The 18319-nt window shown below is 41.1% G+C and overlaps 2 protein-coding genes across 2 annotated transcripts in view; both read right to left on the bottom strand.

Annotated features, from left to right (window-relative positions):
• Positions 1-14640, bottom strand: LOC128453647 (coiled-coil domain-containing protein 6). The gene is made up of 9 exons (XM_053436652.1): positions 14306-14640; positions 12953-13102; positions 11006-11134; positions 10314-10417; positions 9116-9276; positions 6899-7055; positions 5259-5359; positions 3918-4039; positions 1-1278 (listed from the first exon to the last, which is right to left on the bottom strand). The coding sequence occupies exons 1-9, from the start codon at positions 14558-14560 to the stop codon at positions 1081-1083; spliced, it is 1377 nt and encodes a 458-aa protein (XP_053292627.1). The 5' UTR covers positions 14561-14640; the 3' UTR covers positions 1-1080.
• A 1007-nt stretch (positions 14641-15647) lies between these two features.
• LOC128453123 (ankyrin-3-like) overlaps positions 15648-18319 on the bottom strand; it is an 84554-nt gene continuing 81882 nt past the window's right edge. The window contains exon 47 of the mRNA XM_053435837.1: positions 15648-17773. The gene's annotated coding sequence lies outside the window, so the exon portion shown is untranslated. The remainder of the gene's footprint in view (positions 17774-18319) is intronic.

Here is an 18319-nt window from a genome sequence, read left to right as displayed (position 1 = left end):
TTGTCATCTCAAGAGCTTTAATCATACATAGAAATTTAGTTCAACAGTACCATTCATTTAGAATGTTTTTAGCAGTATGTATATTTAGTGTAAAGAGCATTATGTTTTTTTTCCTTTTTCTGATGAGGAATATCCATAAGGATGATAGAAGCTTTCAGAAATACACCAGAGAGAGAAGAGCAGAGAAGAGACCGAGTACATGACTAAGTTGTAACACCTCAGACTACATTTTTATACACCTCAAAAAGGCAACATTTATCTGTGGTTTATGTCCCCGCACCCGTCCTCCATGATGTTTGTTTTTTTTCCTTTTCAATTGAACTGAAAAGCTGCAGAGCCTCGAATGCTTTCAAAAGACTAAAATAACTGTGGCACATGCCCTGTTTGATCAATGCCCTATAGTGGAGAAACTCCCAGCAGTCTTCTGTGACAACTCTTGTTGACCTAATCAAAGCTGTTCAAACTTGCGGTCGGGGGGGGGTGGAATGTTGACACTGCTTCGGAGACCTAAAGGGGGCAGGGGGATGAGCTGGAATGGTGGACATTACTGCGGTTGAGTGTCATATTATAGGCTCGCAAAGAATCAACCACATCCATCTATCAATTCATCAATTTCTCTAACCATACATTCATCCACTGATCCAAACATCCAACCTATCAGAAAACACCACCATGACACTTACTTCATGTGCTGCTTGTGCTATCTTAGAAGCGCCACAACAACAATTCCAACCAGCTACAGTCCCAAGCAAATAAAACAAAAACATAACATGTACAAGACAGAAGATGGAACAGATAATTGGCCTACAAATCCCAGAAGCGATTATTTTTCTGTCCATCCATTCCTTAAAAGTGAAGTTAAGTAACGCCACGTGTGGATTTGGCAGGCGGCTTGCTTCATTCAGCTGCCGACTTGTTTCTTTCCACCCTAAAACTTGTTGAAGCTGCTTCTTTTGTGGAGTTGGTAGAGATTAAGAAACTTGACTTCCAGAGCTGGTAATGATGGAAGCTGCTGTTGCGGTAGCGTCGTGCCATTCAGTGGGCGCACTAACGCGCAAAGACAGAGACTTGTGTGTGGCGTTAAGGCTGGGAGGGAGGATGATGTGCTGCTGCATGATGCGACATAGCTGCCGGGGAGGACATGGACTGGACCATGGGCTGCGCTGGTGGGGGTAGCTGAGGCTGAGCCTGCTGGGCCCCTGAGTGCGTGTTGGGGGAGGGTGGGGGCGTTGGTCGCTTGAATTTGTCCGGGCTGGTGCTTCTTCTTGGAGAGGGCCTCTGTTTGAGAAAGAGAGTAATACACATTAATGAGCCTGTTCTATGAAATAACAGACATGTCAGAGCAACATGTGAAACTATTCTCATTTTGAAATTTACTTGGCAGATGGAGCAACAATGAACCTCTGTGTGCACAGCAGTGTACAAAAGGGAGGCGAATTGAATCAGTGCTTTTTGTTAGACAGTTTCCAGAGTTCCAAACCATTGAAGGAAAATAAGATTGTTGGTGAGTCACGTTTTCTCCACAGAACTATTGCTCACGAGCTGAAATTAGCAATTCCACTTCATCAACCAGTCAAGCTGAAGTGTTAAATATTGTCGTCTTTCAGGTCACTGCGACATTGGACTCTGAACAACAAAGACATTCCCTCGACGGTATTCCTGGTATTATTATGTTGTTTTTGTGATACGATCACAAGCGGACAGTTTGTACAGTACAGATGTGTACGTCCTCAGATCGGATAGCGAGCCCATCACACCAGACAAAATCTGGAGGTGGTCTGAGCAACGCAAATCCGCCCCGGGTCATGGGAAGGACCTCCTACTCAGCTTACTGAGCCGCTGCAGTTTCACTACGGATCAAAAGCATTTTTCCTCTTTCTGTTGATTTGTTTGTAGCCACCACCACATAATGATAATACTTTCATCTGTGCTCATGGAAATTCAACAGACAAATGGACAACCAGATTTCATAATGCCACTGGCCGTAGCTTTTGCCAGCAAGGAGGCACGAAAAAAGGGGCTTTAGAGAAAAATTAATCCTTCTGAAGTTCTGATCTTCCAGACCAAGTGTTACACTCCTGGGTGGGCTGTGGGCTGATGGGAGAGATATGGTCTACTCTGCATGCAATCTGCAACAATTCCTCAGACCTGCAAGCCCTACATTCCTTCTTGTTTACATCGATACAGCGTGCCCAGTGTAGATGATTGGTCTAGTGCTAGGCGTTTTCATGGGTGTTAGTATGGACGAGGATTAAAACAATTCCAAAACTCTTGTGCGGACTGAGATCGCCTTACTTTGAAAACGCCTTTTCAAACTAGAACGCAGCAGTATGGATGTAGCCAAGGATATAAAATAGAGTGGGAGGTAAAGTTTAATTATGGAAGAAATAGTTTAGAGACTAGTTACTATAAAGTCATAAGGAGGAAGGACACAATAAAGTGGTCAGTTAAAACTATTTGAATACAAGGATTACATGTACAGATTGTAAAGTGAATTATAAAAACAAACAATCAAAAATATTTTCAAGACAAACTTCCCATGTCCGTGTCTGTAGGAAAATGCAAGATGTAGCCAAGACACACGGAGTCACTGTGACTTGGTAAGTGCCCAATTGGCAGTGGTCCCTCGAGAAGTGAGTAACATGGGAGTAATGAGCTGGTACGGAGGAGCAGGGAGAAAAGAGTCTTAACTCCTAAACCAACAATGACATTTAATTTAATCTCTCTCATGAAGCCCTGTCACGGCCTGAATACACAACTTTTGGCAGCATTTCTGATTTTACAAGACTGTCAGAGCATTTGGACTCATCCATTAAGAAAGCTTGTGAAATCTTTATAACATTCTTAGTTGAGATATTTTTATAAAGCTCTCTTAAATCTATCTGCAAATTTCCCCATCGCCAACTAATAAAGCATTATCTTATCTTAAATTATCAGTTACATATTAGGTCCTTTCATGTCAAATCAACAGATGACGCCCAATTAACCATCATGGATGTGCATTGTACTTTATAAAAAGGTTTTCAGCAAGCTTTGTTTTGTATTAAAAACTTACCAAGGGCTAGAAAGCAATGCCAATTCAACTCTTATTTTGCTCCTATTTAAAATCACTTCTACTAAAGTTAGTATGCTGACCAGCTAGCCCCAGCTTGTCCCATCTCATACTATTCTTAAGACAGTGAGTCACACCAGCATCCAGTGTTAGCTTAGTCCAGGGGAGAGGAGGCCCTGCTCAGAGTGTGTTATGACCTCTTGTTACCTCCAACAAGGATATTGTGTTGGCTTGTCAGCAGGATTATGTAAAAACTACTCAACTGACTACCATGAAATTGTGTGCAGCATTGGGCCTTGGTGGAGGTATGCACTCTACGGAGTGACATTTCAGTCTTGTAAATGCAATCATAGCTGAAGCTCTTGACAGGCAACCTGTATCATCATCATCACCATAGCCGACAAGAAACCATTTTTGGCAAACCTCACACTTTACAAGACAGTTAAACTCCTGGTCACTGTTAAATTTCAAATCAAATATGCCAGAGTGCATAAATGGAAAGTTCCCAATACTGACAAACTGTCCAGTACCAGTGAACAAACTGGTGTGATGGCCAGGGCAGCATCTTCAATAAAAAGAAAGGGCTGAGCTTGTGCCTTTTGTCAAAACGTAACAGAAACAAAAAGTGGAACAGTTCACTCAATAGTGCAAAGACCACATGGGAACTAAGATTTTTTTATTACATCTATTACCTTGGAGCACATTCAGTTTTACTAAAATTTCAGTTGGATCTCCTCGCACTTTGCATAATTATGAGAGCCTTGGATCGCAAACAACACTTAACAAAACAAGCAACCTAAAACATCCTGAAACATTCACAATTCAACAGATGTTGGTTTAAGATGCGTGGATGCATGCTACTTACTGCTACGGCGTGAGAGGAGCTTCCGTGAACGTGCAGGGCAGGAGTGTTGTAGTGGGAGATGCCAGCTCTAGACAGTGTAGCTGGAGGGGTGAAGCCCACTGTGTGGGTGCCATATGAGAGACCTGTGGAAGGAAGACAACATTGTACAAAATGTAAGGACTTTTTTAATTTTTTTAATCAGGTTATTATATTATGATTGAAAGTGCTGCCATTTCCTAAAGAACCGGTTGTATGATTATATAGTCCAAGATTGCGTGAACAGAGTATCTTGCTGACTGAACAGAAAACAGCAGTGCTTTGGCACCGTAGCTCTATTTTATGATTGAGCAAACATTTGGGCTGTAGTCTGATATCATGCTGAATCACAAAAAAGCATGACTCAGCGAACTTTGAACCCTGAATGGCCTGATCCCCTTTGCACTGAATTTGTTGCTTTTTTACAATAGGATTCAAAAGACACCTGGGGCTAAGTTTAGATGATAAAGAAATGGGAAAATTGGATCTACAAAAAATACCTGTCAACATCACAAGTGTGTACATTTTATGTCCCTGATGTGCTTTTACCTCAGTACTATACTAATGGTCATGTTAGCTGAGCAAGAGCACCAACAGTTCTATGGACTATCCGTGTGGGCAAGATGATATTACTCATTAACTATATTCACATAAAAACCAGAGTTACAACTGGTCCTTCCTCTTGAATATCTGATAAACCCCCAAAAAAGCCTGAGTTACTTGGTTTGGAGATAACAAATTCTGTAGCTGAGATGACTTGATAAGCTATGTGAACGTTTCTCTATTCGACATTTGTGAGTAGTTTTTTTTTTTTTTTGCCTTTATTTTGAAAGGATCGACAGGAAACAGGGTAAGAGAGATGGAGGAGGACGCAGAGCCAGTCAGAAGTCAAACGGAGACGTGCTGCTCTTCCTGGGATATACGACCGTGTGGTCTGCACCAAAACTATTACTCAACCCACCGTCATTCATTTTAATCAGAGGAATGAATTTGATTTCCACAGAAACAGGGGGTTGCAGATACAGAAGGTTTTGAAGGACAATATAAATAAACTGATTGGCCAGAAAGGGGATAAAGGACAAACATTTTTCACGGAAAATGAATTTGTGGTTTTGCTGACCTTAAATAAACTTCAACTTGTCAAAGGATGTTTTTCCAGATTGGATTATGATGGACTTTATAACTAAGATAAAGCTTGCGTTTGTGCCAATGAGTCATATCGTTGGACACAAAAGGCGTTTTTTTTTATTGTCGGCCACCCTCTGACGTAATGTACCTTGTTTACTGCTGTATTCCTTGGACAGTGGCCATGTCAAATCTACCTACCAGGTGATATGGGTCGGCTGGAGCTGGGGGAGGGGGTGTAGGGGATGGGGCTGGACACGGTCCTCGCTCGCAGGCCCTGTGCAGACATCTCATTGAAGTACCTAAGAGGGTGAAAATTTACAGCTGGTAAAAATACATGTAAAAACATGCTTTGGTTGAATTTATGATAAAAAAGAGACAAAGAAGAACAAGAGATATTGTAGTTGACAGCAACATGTGATCGGAATCCTGTGTATGCAGGAGCTATGTCCTTACATAACTTCTTACTATGATAAGAAGTTAATAATAAATTGGCAATCATCATTGACATTAACAGTGCAGGCTAGGAAACATTCATTTATCAGGTCTGATTTTGGTAGTTGGTCCTATCAGCTGTAACTAATTAACTAGAAAACAGACAGTCACAAATTAAACTTGTCTGTTGTTGTCTGTACGTCAATGTCTGATTGAAGATAGTGACAGAAGAACCTCTCAGATGTCTGTCCCACAACTGTACAGCCGAGAGTTCTTCTGCTGTTCCAACAAATCCAACAGAGTGAGACATCTTTAAGAGTTTTGGTAAAAGTCACAGTCAAGGATGGCAACGTCTAAACATGCAGCAGCCACACCAAGGCAATTTCCTGTATGTGCAAATATACATGGCAATAAAAAGAATTCTGATTCTGACATGAACTTTGATTTACATCATATCAATAAATTAATTTAACAGACCTGTGACCTCCAGTCTTCAGAACGAGAAGCTCATAAAAACAAGGTGTGAGAGATTAACACGTCTACAGCTGCATTGTTTCACTTTGTGAGATTCACAGGCTGTTCTATGAACATATGAGTATCTTAAATTCTCTATAGGATCTGGCTCAGTTTATGCAGATACCTAATACTGAAAGAAAAACTTGAATGTGGATATGGCTAAGAAATGGACGATCATCCTCGTTCATTGGCCCAAACCTAATGGAATACGATTGATACCTAGCAAACTAAAGGTGAGCGACGAGTATTTGAATGTTTTTGTGACTGTACGTAAAGCTTAAGAGCTCACGTTCATTAAGAAACAAAGCAGTCACTGGCTTATATGATCCTGAGAGCATGGCTCCTTTTCAGTTATAATGAGATCTGACTAGATTAAACTAAGCTGCTGTTAATATCCTGTGTTACCACTGGTGTCTGAAGTAATAATGACAGCTATAGTCTGACTCCAAACTGAAAGAAAAAACACAGGCAGTTTGGAACGGTTGGGGTGGTGACATGTGGCCAACAGGCATGTTTAAACAGGCAGGTTTTGTTGACTTCCTTATCACAAAGAAAGCCTTTACAGGGCTGAGAAATACCGGCCATTAGGAGAACAACTGCTCTGTGTCCTTCACATCTATACCTCTTTTGTTCCTTCATCTTTTTATTGTAACAGGTTCAGGGCCCCATTCATTCTATCAGCAGTGTCAGCAGTATGAATGGCAGATGGAGCCAAATAAGTCTCCAGCCTCTCCCAGCAACATCAGACTCCAGCAGACAGGCCAAGCCATTTACTGTGATGAATTATCTTTCATCCATTTACCTCGATTTGCTGACACATAAGGTTTTTTCACACCAGAGTTATTGCAGTGTATTTATTAATCTGTCATATCATGTGTCCCATCCTCTACCTCTCGTCGTCCATCTCCAGACTGGATTCACTCTCAGACAGTTGTCTGCACAGGGCCTCCCTGCGCTCCATCTCTCTCTGAAGCTTTCTCTGCAACCGGATGTTCTCCTCCCTCATGTGTCGCTCCTCCTCGATGTACTGGGCACGCTTCTCTGTGTCTGGGAGGGGGACAGAAAACAGATGACATCAGCTGAGAGTAGGAAGTCACTCAATAAGAGCACAAACCTCTGTAAAGGCCCAACAGTCCGCTTTAATACATTTAAGCTGCACCATAATTCACACACTCAAATATCAGTTCCCTAAATAAGCCTCATTTGTGTCCCTGAAGATTGATGAATTAATATCCGGCAATGTTAAAGAAAGTGAAATATAAAACCCTGGATCTGCACCAACATGTAATGGGCTTTTCTCTAACCCATATAGAATGCATCCATCAGGTTTTGTAGTAATTCGTTTAGTTGAGTGTGTGTAATCTTGCTTACAATTAAACAGAGAGGGGGAAAACACAACATCCTTTGGTATCTAAAAAATGTGCAGATATAACACCCCCCCTTCCTTCCTGAAACTTCCAAGAACTATCTAGTTTGATTGTACAGTAGTGGGTCCGTGCTGACTGCTATTAACACAAAAGATTATCAGTGAATGAATGCAATGATGTGATTTTCTCCAGTTGAAGACTCAGTCTAACTTCTTGTCTCAGACAATGTGTCAGTTGGACTAAGATAAAATTAGATAATCCCTGATTAGTCCCACACTGGGGAAATGAGCAGCAGTTACAGCAGCAAGAGTAAAAATAACATCAGCAAGTAGTAAGTAATATTCCAAGCTTAAGTCTAAGGTATATACAAATATATATAGAAATATAGAAAAATTAATGAATGTAATTAAAATAAAATATACAGTGTAAAGACAAGAAAATATATGCATAGTGAATATTGCATAGTAGAGATTTAAAGGGTTCCAAATGGAGTCCATACTGTGGAGTGGTGCATGAACTTTTTACTAGGAGCAGAACTGTTTTTAGAACTACACTAATGGCTCCCTCTAGTGGTAAAAACAAAACATTGACAATATCATATTTAGTATAATCTCCCATGATGAATTCCTTCCAAATATTTTAGCACACATTTTAGACAGTTTTGTTAACTTTCTAAAGGTGCATTCGTTTACAATATAATCTGGTATCATAGAGTTGGGGGTCCCATCCCAAATAATCTTTAACCTGCTATATTGTCCCTTCGAATTAAATGAGAAAAGAAACTTTGTTAAGTTTGAAAGTCATACTGTGAAAAGGGTTGTTTTATCCCTATGAAAGAGTTGCTCTTGAAAAGTAGTTGATGCTGGAGTGTTCTTAAAAGGCATCAGCAAGATTATTTTTCCCAACAATCACCTGAGGCCTCCTTGAATGCACTAAACACTGGTACTTACACCGGAACCTATTTGCTAATGTATTTCCATGAAGTATTAATGTAATATATAGTGCAAAATACAGCTGGGAATTGTGTGTTATACGTTTATTAATATTGTGTGGTTGAGTGTGGTGTGGTGTAGTGCTTAGTGTCCTAATTATAGTCTTCTTTATGGTATCTACTTTTTAAGTTACAGGTTTCTACACAGGACTGGAGCTGCAGCTTGTATAATAGCAGTAATGCTGATCAGCTTTTAACAAAATAAAAGAGGAAGGAGAAGAAGTATTTTGCTCCATCTGAGGTTTTGCACAAGTTGAGAGCGTTGTAGTCAGAATAGATAGTGTAGAATAGTAATAGATAGTAGACAGAACATGTTCACAGGTTTAAGACCTTCAAGAGAATCATAAGGACAATAATACAGAGCTCAGATGTAACGGGTACCGCTTTCAAAAGGAGTTAAGAGAAAAGATTTGTATTTTAAGACCAGAGGGTATTTCCTTCAAGCCTTGTTGCTGACCACTGTGCAGTTCCCCTACTTTATAAGGGCGATCTTACACCATCTCAGGTTTTAATGTGACCAGCAAATGACAAGAAGCTAACGAGGTTGTAAACTATGTCAGCACAAAGCCAGAGAGTTTCCTGTTCTCTATGTAAAACCAGCCCGTACTGGTTTTAGGGTGAATCTGCCCATCACAGTTTATCTGATTATCACTTTTACCAATCACATCCTTAATTAGCCATAAAGGGAATTTGCCCCCCAGAGAGGCTGCACCCCCCTGCGGATCATGTGACAAGTTGAGGCCACTTACGCTGCAGCTCAGTGGTGCGCAGGCTTTTCTTAAGCCTCTCCACCTCATTCTTCAGGAAGCGGATATGCCGCATCATGTTCTCCGGTGAGTCTATCTCCATGGAAACATCTCTTGGGGAGGGAGGAGCTGATACGGGCTGGTCCAACTTCTCCTGAAGGATTCTAGTTAAGAAAAACAAAGATAACACATAGGTGAAATAATTAACTGAAATAAGCCGTTTTTAGAAATGACCTGCGGGTAAATTCCGGAGAATGGCTACGGAGTTTAGCCGCAGTCTGCCTTTCACAAATGGACAACACAGTGGGAGGTTCTCTGCACAGACGCGTTCACAACAGCAACGGTGGGGGATCCCCTGCTGTGTTCTCACATCGACATCTCTTGGATTTCTACGGATATTGTACCCGGAGGCCAGGCACACAAATCAGCAGAAACTGAGAAGCCTCTCACTCGGACCTTTGTGTTCACACATGCATCAACTCAGGAGAAGATACAGAGGAACTGGGGACTTCAGTGCATGTCTGCAAGCAGCTATAATGAAAAGGTTTTTTAAATAAATATATGCGATCCTCCATCTTTAACATATCTCTGGGCTAAAGCCTACTGGCCACATCTGAGACTATTTATTAAACTTTCAAAAATAATAAAACCTTTTAAATCCTTATTCTTCATCCATCTGCCATATTGAATATCGATAAATCAAGCCTTCAGAAACAAAAACAAAAAACATTGACCTCAAAATGTGTTATCTAGATCAGAGAGTTACTGTTATTCTGCATCATAAGTGAAGATGAGTCAACTGTTGAGTGACAGAGAGGCATTTTATTTATGCCTGTGAATATGTGTGTGTATGTGTGTGTGTGTGGTTGTCTGTCTGTCTGACAGAGAAAGCCGACCAAAAAAAAGAAAGTCCACTTGCAGAATAGCTTGAAGGCAAGTTTAGATTAAAATGAAGTTTCTTTTGTAGACATTTTTTGAATATTGCTTAATATTAGGCAAACCCATTAGGCTTCATAATAACTAGTGCAAATGCTGGCCAATTTATAGACAATCATCAGATGTTAAATGAAAGCCACAATAGGTTGCGAAAGAAACTACACATTTTTTTTTGTGGAGTTGCTTTTTTGTGTATGAATATGGGTGTAAAAAGAGGCAGCATCTCTCGATATTTAGACAGTTATCATATATTATCATTCCACACCTTTTCTCAGCCTCCAGTTTGTCCATCCGTTTCCACAGTCTGTTGACCAGGGCTTCTTGTTCCTGCTCTAATGTGTTCTCAAGGTCGATCTTCTCCCGCCTCAACTGGAGAATAAAAGAAAGCGTGTGACTTCCAGAGAAAAACATGACTTTGGAAAGCATTCGCTGATTTGCACAGAAAATATGCTGCACTGCTAAACCAAGGTCTCTGTCAAGATAAGCTTCTCTTTGAAAGAACTGCAGCTCTTATGTCTGCTTGTGAGAGAGCCGGAGTGATAGAAAAACAACATGGAAGAATGGCCAATAAAGATGTCTTTATCACCAACTGATACAAAATAACCCCGCAACAAAACTAAGATGCTGATTTGTGTTTTTGTGTTGCACCTCCATCTGGGCAAAATGCACAACAGTATTACATTAGGATGTCTTTTACATTGATGAATGAATAGCAACAATAAACACATACATACACATGTACACAAATATCCTGACTTCAGAGCATGGAAACTTTTTGGTTCTGTACTCACAGGTCTGAACCCAGCCACAGACCAACATGTTCTTTCCAGCTAACATTCAATGGGAAGAATTAAGGGTGGTAAAATGTTGGCAACTCGCTTTACCACAATAACTGGACACAAACTCAGAGAAGTGTAGTTCCACACTGGATACTTTGCTCCTCCATGCTGTACATACCTGTTCCAGTGTTAGCTGCTTTGAGATGGTTTCGTTCTCCATCTTCTTGATCTTTTTCATGAGCTTGTTAACCTGGAACTCCTGCTCCTGTTCCAGGTGCTGCTCCAACTCCGCCTTCTCATGCTGGAGCTGGGATGGAAAAGGGGAGGATAGGGCAAGGACGGAGGGGGAAGGAGGAGGTGAATAAAAAAAAAAAAAAAAATGAGAAAGGGAGAGAAACCAAAGCCGGAGGAGACTTCACAACAGTGAACAAATACACTCGGATCATCTTATTTAGCTTGCTAAAGCAAAATGGTACAATTCCCAGAGCAATAAACAGAGTAAAATAATGATTTGGCAACCAAAGTAACCACCTCTGGCATCTCACCAGTACAAAGAACGGGTGCGGCTCAGTGCTGTTTTAAAACGGGACGGCTGTGTGATTTATTACATAAGTGATTACTCATTACAGGAAAAAGGGGGATGTAAATTCATTTATGGGAAAAGACTGGAAAGGGAAAAATAACATTTTCCATTATGCGACCAATAGAAACAACAAGAAAACCTCAGAACAAGGCAGCTTATCTTCACCTATAATGAATGGCTCTGAAGTATCCTGGCTGAGAGAACGGCCAATCGAGTTTTGACACACCCGTTGCAGCCATCATCCTCAATTTAACAAACAAAGAATTTTAGGAATTGTTTTGACAGGGTTCCTCCCTTTAAGTAATCAAACTACTGGCAACAACCCTTTGTACCGTGTGGCGAGTTGTGGCTATACCCAAGTCTGAGTGAAAATATGTTTCTGTATTTTCAGCCTATGGACACCTTGAGATATTACATCCCCATTGGATTCTTCTGTCCTTCAAGCAGAGGCCATTTGTTAGCAACACCAGAGCGGTGGCAATGTGAGCACGTGTATACAGATAGTGTGGTATCATTACAAACTCTCCCCCTTTCATTAGTTTATACATTAATAACAATTGATCTGAAATAATTGATCAGCTTTCTCTTTAAAATAAAATAAAATCCCATGGGCACTTTAGAATATATCAGAATTAACAGGGTATGGGTCATAAAATCCAGACTGATTCAAATCCTTGCTGAGGCTGATGCATAATTTGGCTACTGAACTTTAGACAACTTCAGCAAAAACTCCCATCGATGGGGGAAATCCAGGTCAGACTAAACAATCGACCACAGTGCTTCTCTTAAGGAGCATATACACACCCAGTAAAAAAATGACCGCATTTCCTCAATTTGCAATCCATCATCACAGGACTGAAACACATGCCCATGTAAACAAGCACACACACTGACACACTTTGGGGCATTTGTCAGCACCAAGTCTCCAGGCAGACGCAGAGGCAGGCACAGGTCTGCTTCATGTTAAGTGAGAAGGTAAGACAACAAAACCCCAAACAAGTCCATCAGTATGACCTTAAGCAGGGTCTGCTTAGGCATTTGCATGTGTCCCTTGCAGACTCCCACGCCATGACACATCAACACACCATTAGTCACCCTTCAGTTAGCCACTGAAAGTGAGCATGCACATGCTGCGTGCTCTGCAGTTGGAAATAAGATGTGGAAAACAGACACAACCAAATAACTGACAGACGGGAGGAGAGTAATTTGAGAGTCATTTGGAGCAGCTAGCAGCCGCAATGAAGTCATCCTGAGCCTTTCCAGGCTTCAGGCGAGGACCAGGACAGTTGATGATAATGCACTAGCTGCCGTGCACTGAAACATAGGGTGTTGTCCATTGATACACACATACAGCAAGCTTATGCTGAACATGCTAGACAACGCAGTAGCCACAAACTTTGCATAATGGAGAATAAAGAAAAGCATCTCTGTGCCGCAGTGATATTTGCTAACAACGTGACTAGTTATCACATAGGGGTCAAACTATTTTCTCTATTGTGCCGGATATTGACAACAACAATAAACGATCTTGTTCCCACTCACATGCATGAGTTTCCTTGACAGTTCATTGGTGAGAAACTCCTCTTCCTTCTCATAGTTGACTGCCAAGGTCTCTTTCTCCTTCTGGAGGGCCTGGATCTTCTTGAACAGGGTGTTGCTGATAAATTCCTCCTCCTGCTCGGCTCTCGCTTGCTGTCGGGATGGAAAAGAAAAGAGACAGCGGCGACAGGCGACCATCAGTCTGGTAGCACGTGAAAAAACTGGGATTGTGTTCAAGGTTTATTCAGATTATAATGTGATCAACGGTGCACTGAAGTATACTACAAACACAAACCACCCAAAAATCTGCTGCAGTGAAATGTGTCAGCCAAAGAGGAAGCGGAATTCCCCCCCCCCCCCCAGTGACTCAAGAGCTGCTGCAGTAATGGGTAGACTGACAGTGAGGGAAAGAGTGAAACATGGGAGATGTGTTGAGGCAGCTACAGCAGCTAGCATTACAGGGCGATGGTGATACGTCTGTCCTTGTTAGCGCCAGTCTCAAATTCTCCACTGACCTCGGAGCAACAGTCTGTTCTGCGAGCTGGACCACCCCCCCCTCCCCTCTCTCCTTGTGTCAGTTGTTCAAAAACATGGAGATGGACAATAGAAAGCAACATGCTGGTTAAGCCTGGCACATTTTAGGAGAGGGGAGGAGGGGGGGCAGCTTGCAGTGGGGCTGACTTGCCAACATATGAGCCTGGCATTGAGCTAGCTCGCTAAGTTTGGCCTACATACTTCCCCATCTATCCAACCGAGATCAGTTACACATTAGTATGAAGCGGAGGCTGATTAACCGAGCGTGGAGACGTATGACGCATCGCCCCATACCAGTGCTGCTGCTGCTGGGCTATTTATTTCCCAGTTAAGTCACCCACACCACCTCTGACGGAGGTAAACGTGGTGACAATGGCTAACACCTAGTAACCAGCTGACCAAACAGCTAACTAGCAGTCCGGTAACTGATATCGTGAGGCGCACACCTACTTTTTTTAAACGCCCCTAACCTGGTCGCTAGCCGCTAAGCTATTGTTAGCCGAGCGCTGGCAGGGCAAAACAAACTAGTTGTGCTAACGATGCCCATCCACCCTAAAGAGCGTTAGCCCGCTGGCTAAACTAGCAACACATCCAACCAAATGCTAGCTAGCGAATATTAGTAGAGCTAGCACTAGCAAAACAGCAGAAAGCAGTGTTCATATAAAGATAACAATGCGAGTTGTCGTGTCTAACGTGTCCCCGTTGGCCGCTCGGTGCTAAACACGCAGCAGCAGCCGCACCTGGCTCACTGACAAACGCAGTGCAAAGTGGCGTGAGGGGGTGCTAGCATGTAGCCAGCTAGCTAGCTCTCCCGTTACTCACGATGGTGACGCTAGCCTTGCGGAGGTCCCGGTTCTCCTCCTGCAGGGCTTTGCACTTGAGTTTGAACGTCTCCAGCTCGATCTTCAGAACTTTGTTCTCCTGCTGCAGCGAGGCCAGGCGGTTCGTCAGCTCCTCCAGACGGAACTGGGAGATCACTATGCTCGGTTTGCCCGAATTCGAGGCGGAGGTCGACATCGGTGTGGCCGAGCTGCTGCCCGCGCCGTCGGTGTCGCTCTCGCTTGCGCTGTCCGCCATGGCTGTGACGGTATGAAGGGGAGAGGACGGCGGCAGTTTGAGGAGCGAACACGGCGAAGCTACGGTTCAACCGAGCGCTGGTACACCGTGTGACCTTGCTCACACATGTCGGCACAGCGCCACCACCAGGACGGCTCCAGTACCGCCCAGTGCACCATTGATAAACGAGAGGCTCCATCCACGACCTGGTGCTGATGATCTGACACCTGACAGCACATCCACCTGAAAGGATAACTTAACACGAGCACTGTACATGGACGCGTTATTAGACATTTAAAGCTATTATACTGCATTATAAGACGTTATAATACAGTTTAATGAAGCCAAAACTGCATTATAAGAAATTTGAATACTATTAAACTGCATTATAAGAAATGTTTATACTATTAAACTGCATTATAAGACGTCATAATACTATTGTACTGCATTATAAGACATTGTTATACTATTATACTGCATTATAAGACATTTTAATATTATTATACTGCATTGTAAGACATTAAAAAACATTAATAAAGCTAAAGTTGCATTATAAGACATAATACTGCTTAATGAGGCTAAAGATGCATTATGAGACATTTTAATACTGTTAAACTACATTATAAGACATAAGACATTTAAATGAATCTAAAGCTGCATTGTATAACATTTTAATCCTGTTTAACTGCATCATAAGATGTTATAATACTGTTTAATGAAGCTATAAATGTACAATACATTATATTACTGTTATACTCCATTATAAGACAATATAAAACCGATTAATGAAGCTATTGCTACATTATAAGACATTGTAATAGTGTTCTGTTTGATGAAGCTAAAGCTGTATTATAAGATAATATAATAGTCTTTAATTAAGCTAAAGCTGCATTATAAGACATAATAATACTGTTTCATGAGGTAGTTTTACGAATGAAGTACTGCAGTGGCTACAAATTAGTTTCGTCATCCATTCAAAAGACCGCCCTATGTGTTGTTAATATAAAATCTGGTTGAAGGACAGCGGCTCCCATCACATCACCGCTGCAGCCGTTGCTTAAATTTAATAACAAAACCTTCAAGGACACAAAGACAAGAACAGAAACAATTGTACTGCGAAATCAATGCATTTTTATTTTATTTTTTTTTGTCATTTTTAGTTTGATTTTTTTTAAAGACGTCTGAAACATTTGTGATGGCATCATTGCTGCTATAGCCTCTAAAAGACCTTGAATAACCAAAGTGCTAGAATAGTTACATTTCAATGGCTTCACGCTGTTAGTAAGAATTGTACATCAAAAAATCTGCTCATGTGAAAACACATATCCAACAAAATTGACAAAAATTGATAGTTAGACCACATCAAAGGGTCCATATACCCCTTGATTGACAGTTTACGGGGATGTGGTACAGCACTCGTCCTGATTTCCTTTAACCCCCCCCCCCCCCACCAAAAAAAGGAAAGTCACATAGTCTTCATGTCCACAGCATTAGACATCAGCATACTGAGCCATCGCTCCAGTAGAACACCACACTTTAACTACATGGGTCATCTAATGAAAACCAATACAAAAGAGAAGTCCTATTGTAATGTGAAGTAAAAGTTTTGCCAATGAGCTAGTGAAAACGACTCTATTCGACACTGCATATACAGACTCTCAAGCCTAAAAAGATCACACAGTTTCAGAGTTTAACACAATTCATTTAATGCTTAAATAATTGCTTGTTGACCATCCAGTGTATTTGTAATACAATATGCTATTTAGAGCTACAATCAAATAATGTCTTTATGTGTCCTTAATGTGAGTAGTTTTAAATTAAGGAAATATTTCACCCCCAAAAAAAATTTAAATAAAAAAATCCTAAATAAAATGCCCCCAGTTTTCCTTTAATACCACAGCAGCCGTTAGGAAACCAAATTGACACACTGCTAAAAAATGATTACAAACAGTCTAACAGTGTACAGAGACTCCTACACCTTATAGCCAACACGCACAATAACAGTTATAATTTTACAGCGAGCCAGCCTTCTAGCATTTACATTCAGATTATATCGTTCTTGTAGCAGAAGCTGCCCTCCTCCGGCTTTACATAGACAAGACATCACACCCTCGAGAAGCCATAGATCCTTTTTTTCTCTCTCATCCTCACCCCCGACATGATAAATGCTTTTAATGGTTTCCTTTTTCAATTCAAAATATAAAATCGGTGACAAATGTTTGGACTATATGTGTACACAGATAAAGGGTTTTATTTGTTATTTGAATACAGTGTTTGCAAACTTGTAAAAATCGTACTTAAAATAATGTGAACAGCATGCATGAAAATAGGAGTACTCTGAAAGGCTGCTTTTTTGCAGGATTAGATCCACTCCCACTTTGGGAATTACTGAAATTGATTTTCTGGAAATGTCCTCTGTTAAAATCAAACCAGCTCTTCTTTTTTTCATGTACAAACATTATACCTGCTCTAATAATTAATTATACAAGATCCTGTGAAGTTACACTCAAATCTTTAAAAGAGGAACTGTTTCCATCAATTTTGAAAGCACTTGAAAAGGTTGCTCTCCTCAGTGCGTTCTCAACCAGAAACATGCCCTTTTTTTTATCTTTAAAGAATTTTACACATCGCAATTTGTATATACAGAAAAAAGCTTTTGTGTTGTTTAAGTTTTAAAAAAGGAAGAAAAAAAAAATCCCAAGACAATTTACATCCTGACAACAATGGGTTCAAGAAGAAACTATAAGGCGAGTGTTGAAGTTTGAATCAGAAGTGTTCAATTGAATATTTCTTGTGTTATTGTGTCTGCTTCGTTCTTTCTGCCCACCGAGTGGATTGAGCTCTTTGTGCCATCTTTGGTCACAGTTGCGTCTGTGGTTGTCGGTACCGGAGTCTTTCGTTTTTTCACGAGGAAAACGATGCTCCTCCTCACAGGGCTCTCACGTCACCAGTGGACCGATGGCATTTATTATTGTCTCACACAAAACGGGAAGCAGAATCGTTGTCCACAGGTCCACCGCAGTCGGAGCGAGAGAACCTCCTGGGTCTTTCTGATTGACAGGGAGTGAGTTTTTCATGCTCATGCGTAAGTCAGAGGGGTCGCCTCCTCTCACGTGAAGACCGCTTGTTTGAAGAAGACAGCTGCAGACTGGAGCCGCGCCTGCAGTCCTCACGACGCAACTCTTCCCTCTGAACACATATTCCCAGGAAACATCTAACCCAGTTCCTGTACACCTGTAAAACACAAGATGTACATCACATAATCAAATCAATTTCATGTTACCCCTAATAATTTGAAAGACTCTGGCTAGAGCCTGACCCAAATATTCGTTGGCTAATTATATCGACATTTATGTTTGCTGATACGCAAACCTTTATTTAGCGGCATAAACAATAATGCAGAAAAGATGTACATCATAATATGTTTTATAATAAGTTTATTTATGAAGTTAGAAATCATCTTAGGAATCAGTTGGGCTCCATTTATAAGTGATTTCTTTTTAACTTAATAATCTTAAATGCCCAAAATTACTTTACATCTAAAAATGTACAGAAAATGAATGGAAGTATCTTAATTTACAGAATATGAATAAAAATGTCATCTTGAATGTCTGAAAATTCAAAATCACTGATGCAATCTTTCACTTCTTTGTGTAACGAGATGACGAGTTAACAAGAGCAGATGGGGTTGTTATGGTGATACTATAGAAGCTCCACGCCAGGCTCACAGCAGTGCCATATTATTTCTGAGTCACTTTTGTACAGATGGAATGATTCACT

The sequence above is a fragment of the Pleuronectes platessa genome, chromosome 12, assembly GCF_947347685.1.
Source record: "Pleuronectes platessa chromosome 12, fPlePla1.1, whole genome shotgun sequence".
In the NCBI taxonomy this organism is placed as follows: Eukaryota; Metazoa; Chordata; class Actinopteri; order Pleuronectiformes; family Pleuronectidae; genus Pleuronectes; species Pleuronectes platessa.
This window is presented reverse-complemented; position numbering and strand designations above follow the sequence as displayed.

Bases quoted from the DNA above. Each gene is read 5' to 3' on its own strand.
- LOC128453647 (XM_053436652.1), bottom strand. From the start codon at position 14,560: ATGGCGGACAGCGCAAGCGAGAGCGACACCGACGGCGCGGGCAGCAGC. The intron at 10,418-11,005 runs GTATGTACAGCA...TTTATTCTCCAG, and splicing joins AGCAGCTAACACTGGAACAG to TTGAGGCGGGAGAAGATCGA. The intron at 9,277-10,313 runs GTGTGGAATGAT...TTTCTTAACTAG, and splicing joins AAACTGGAGGCTGAGAAAAG to AATCCTTCAGGAGAAGTTGG.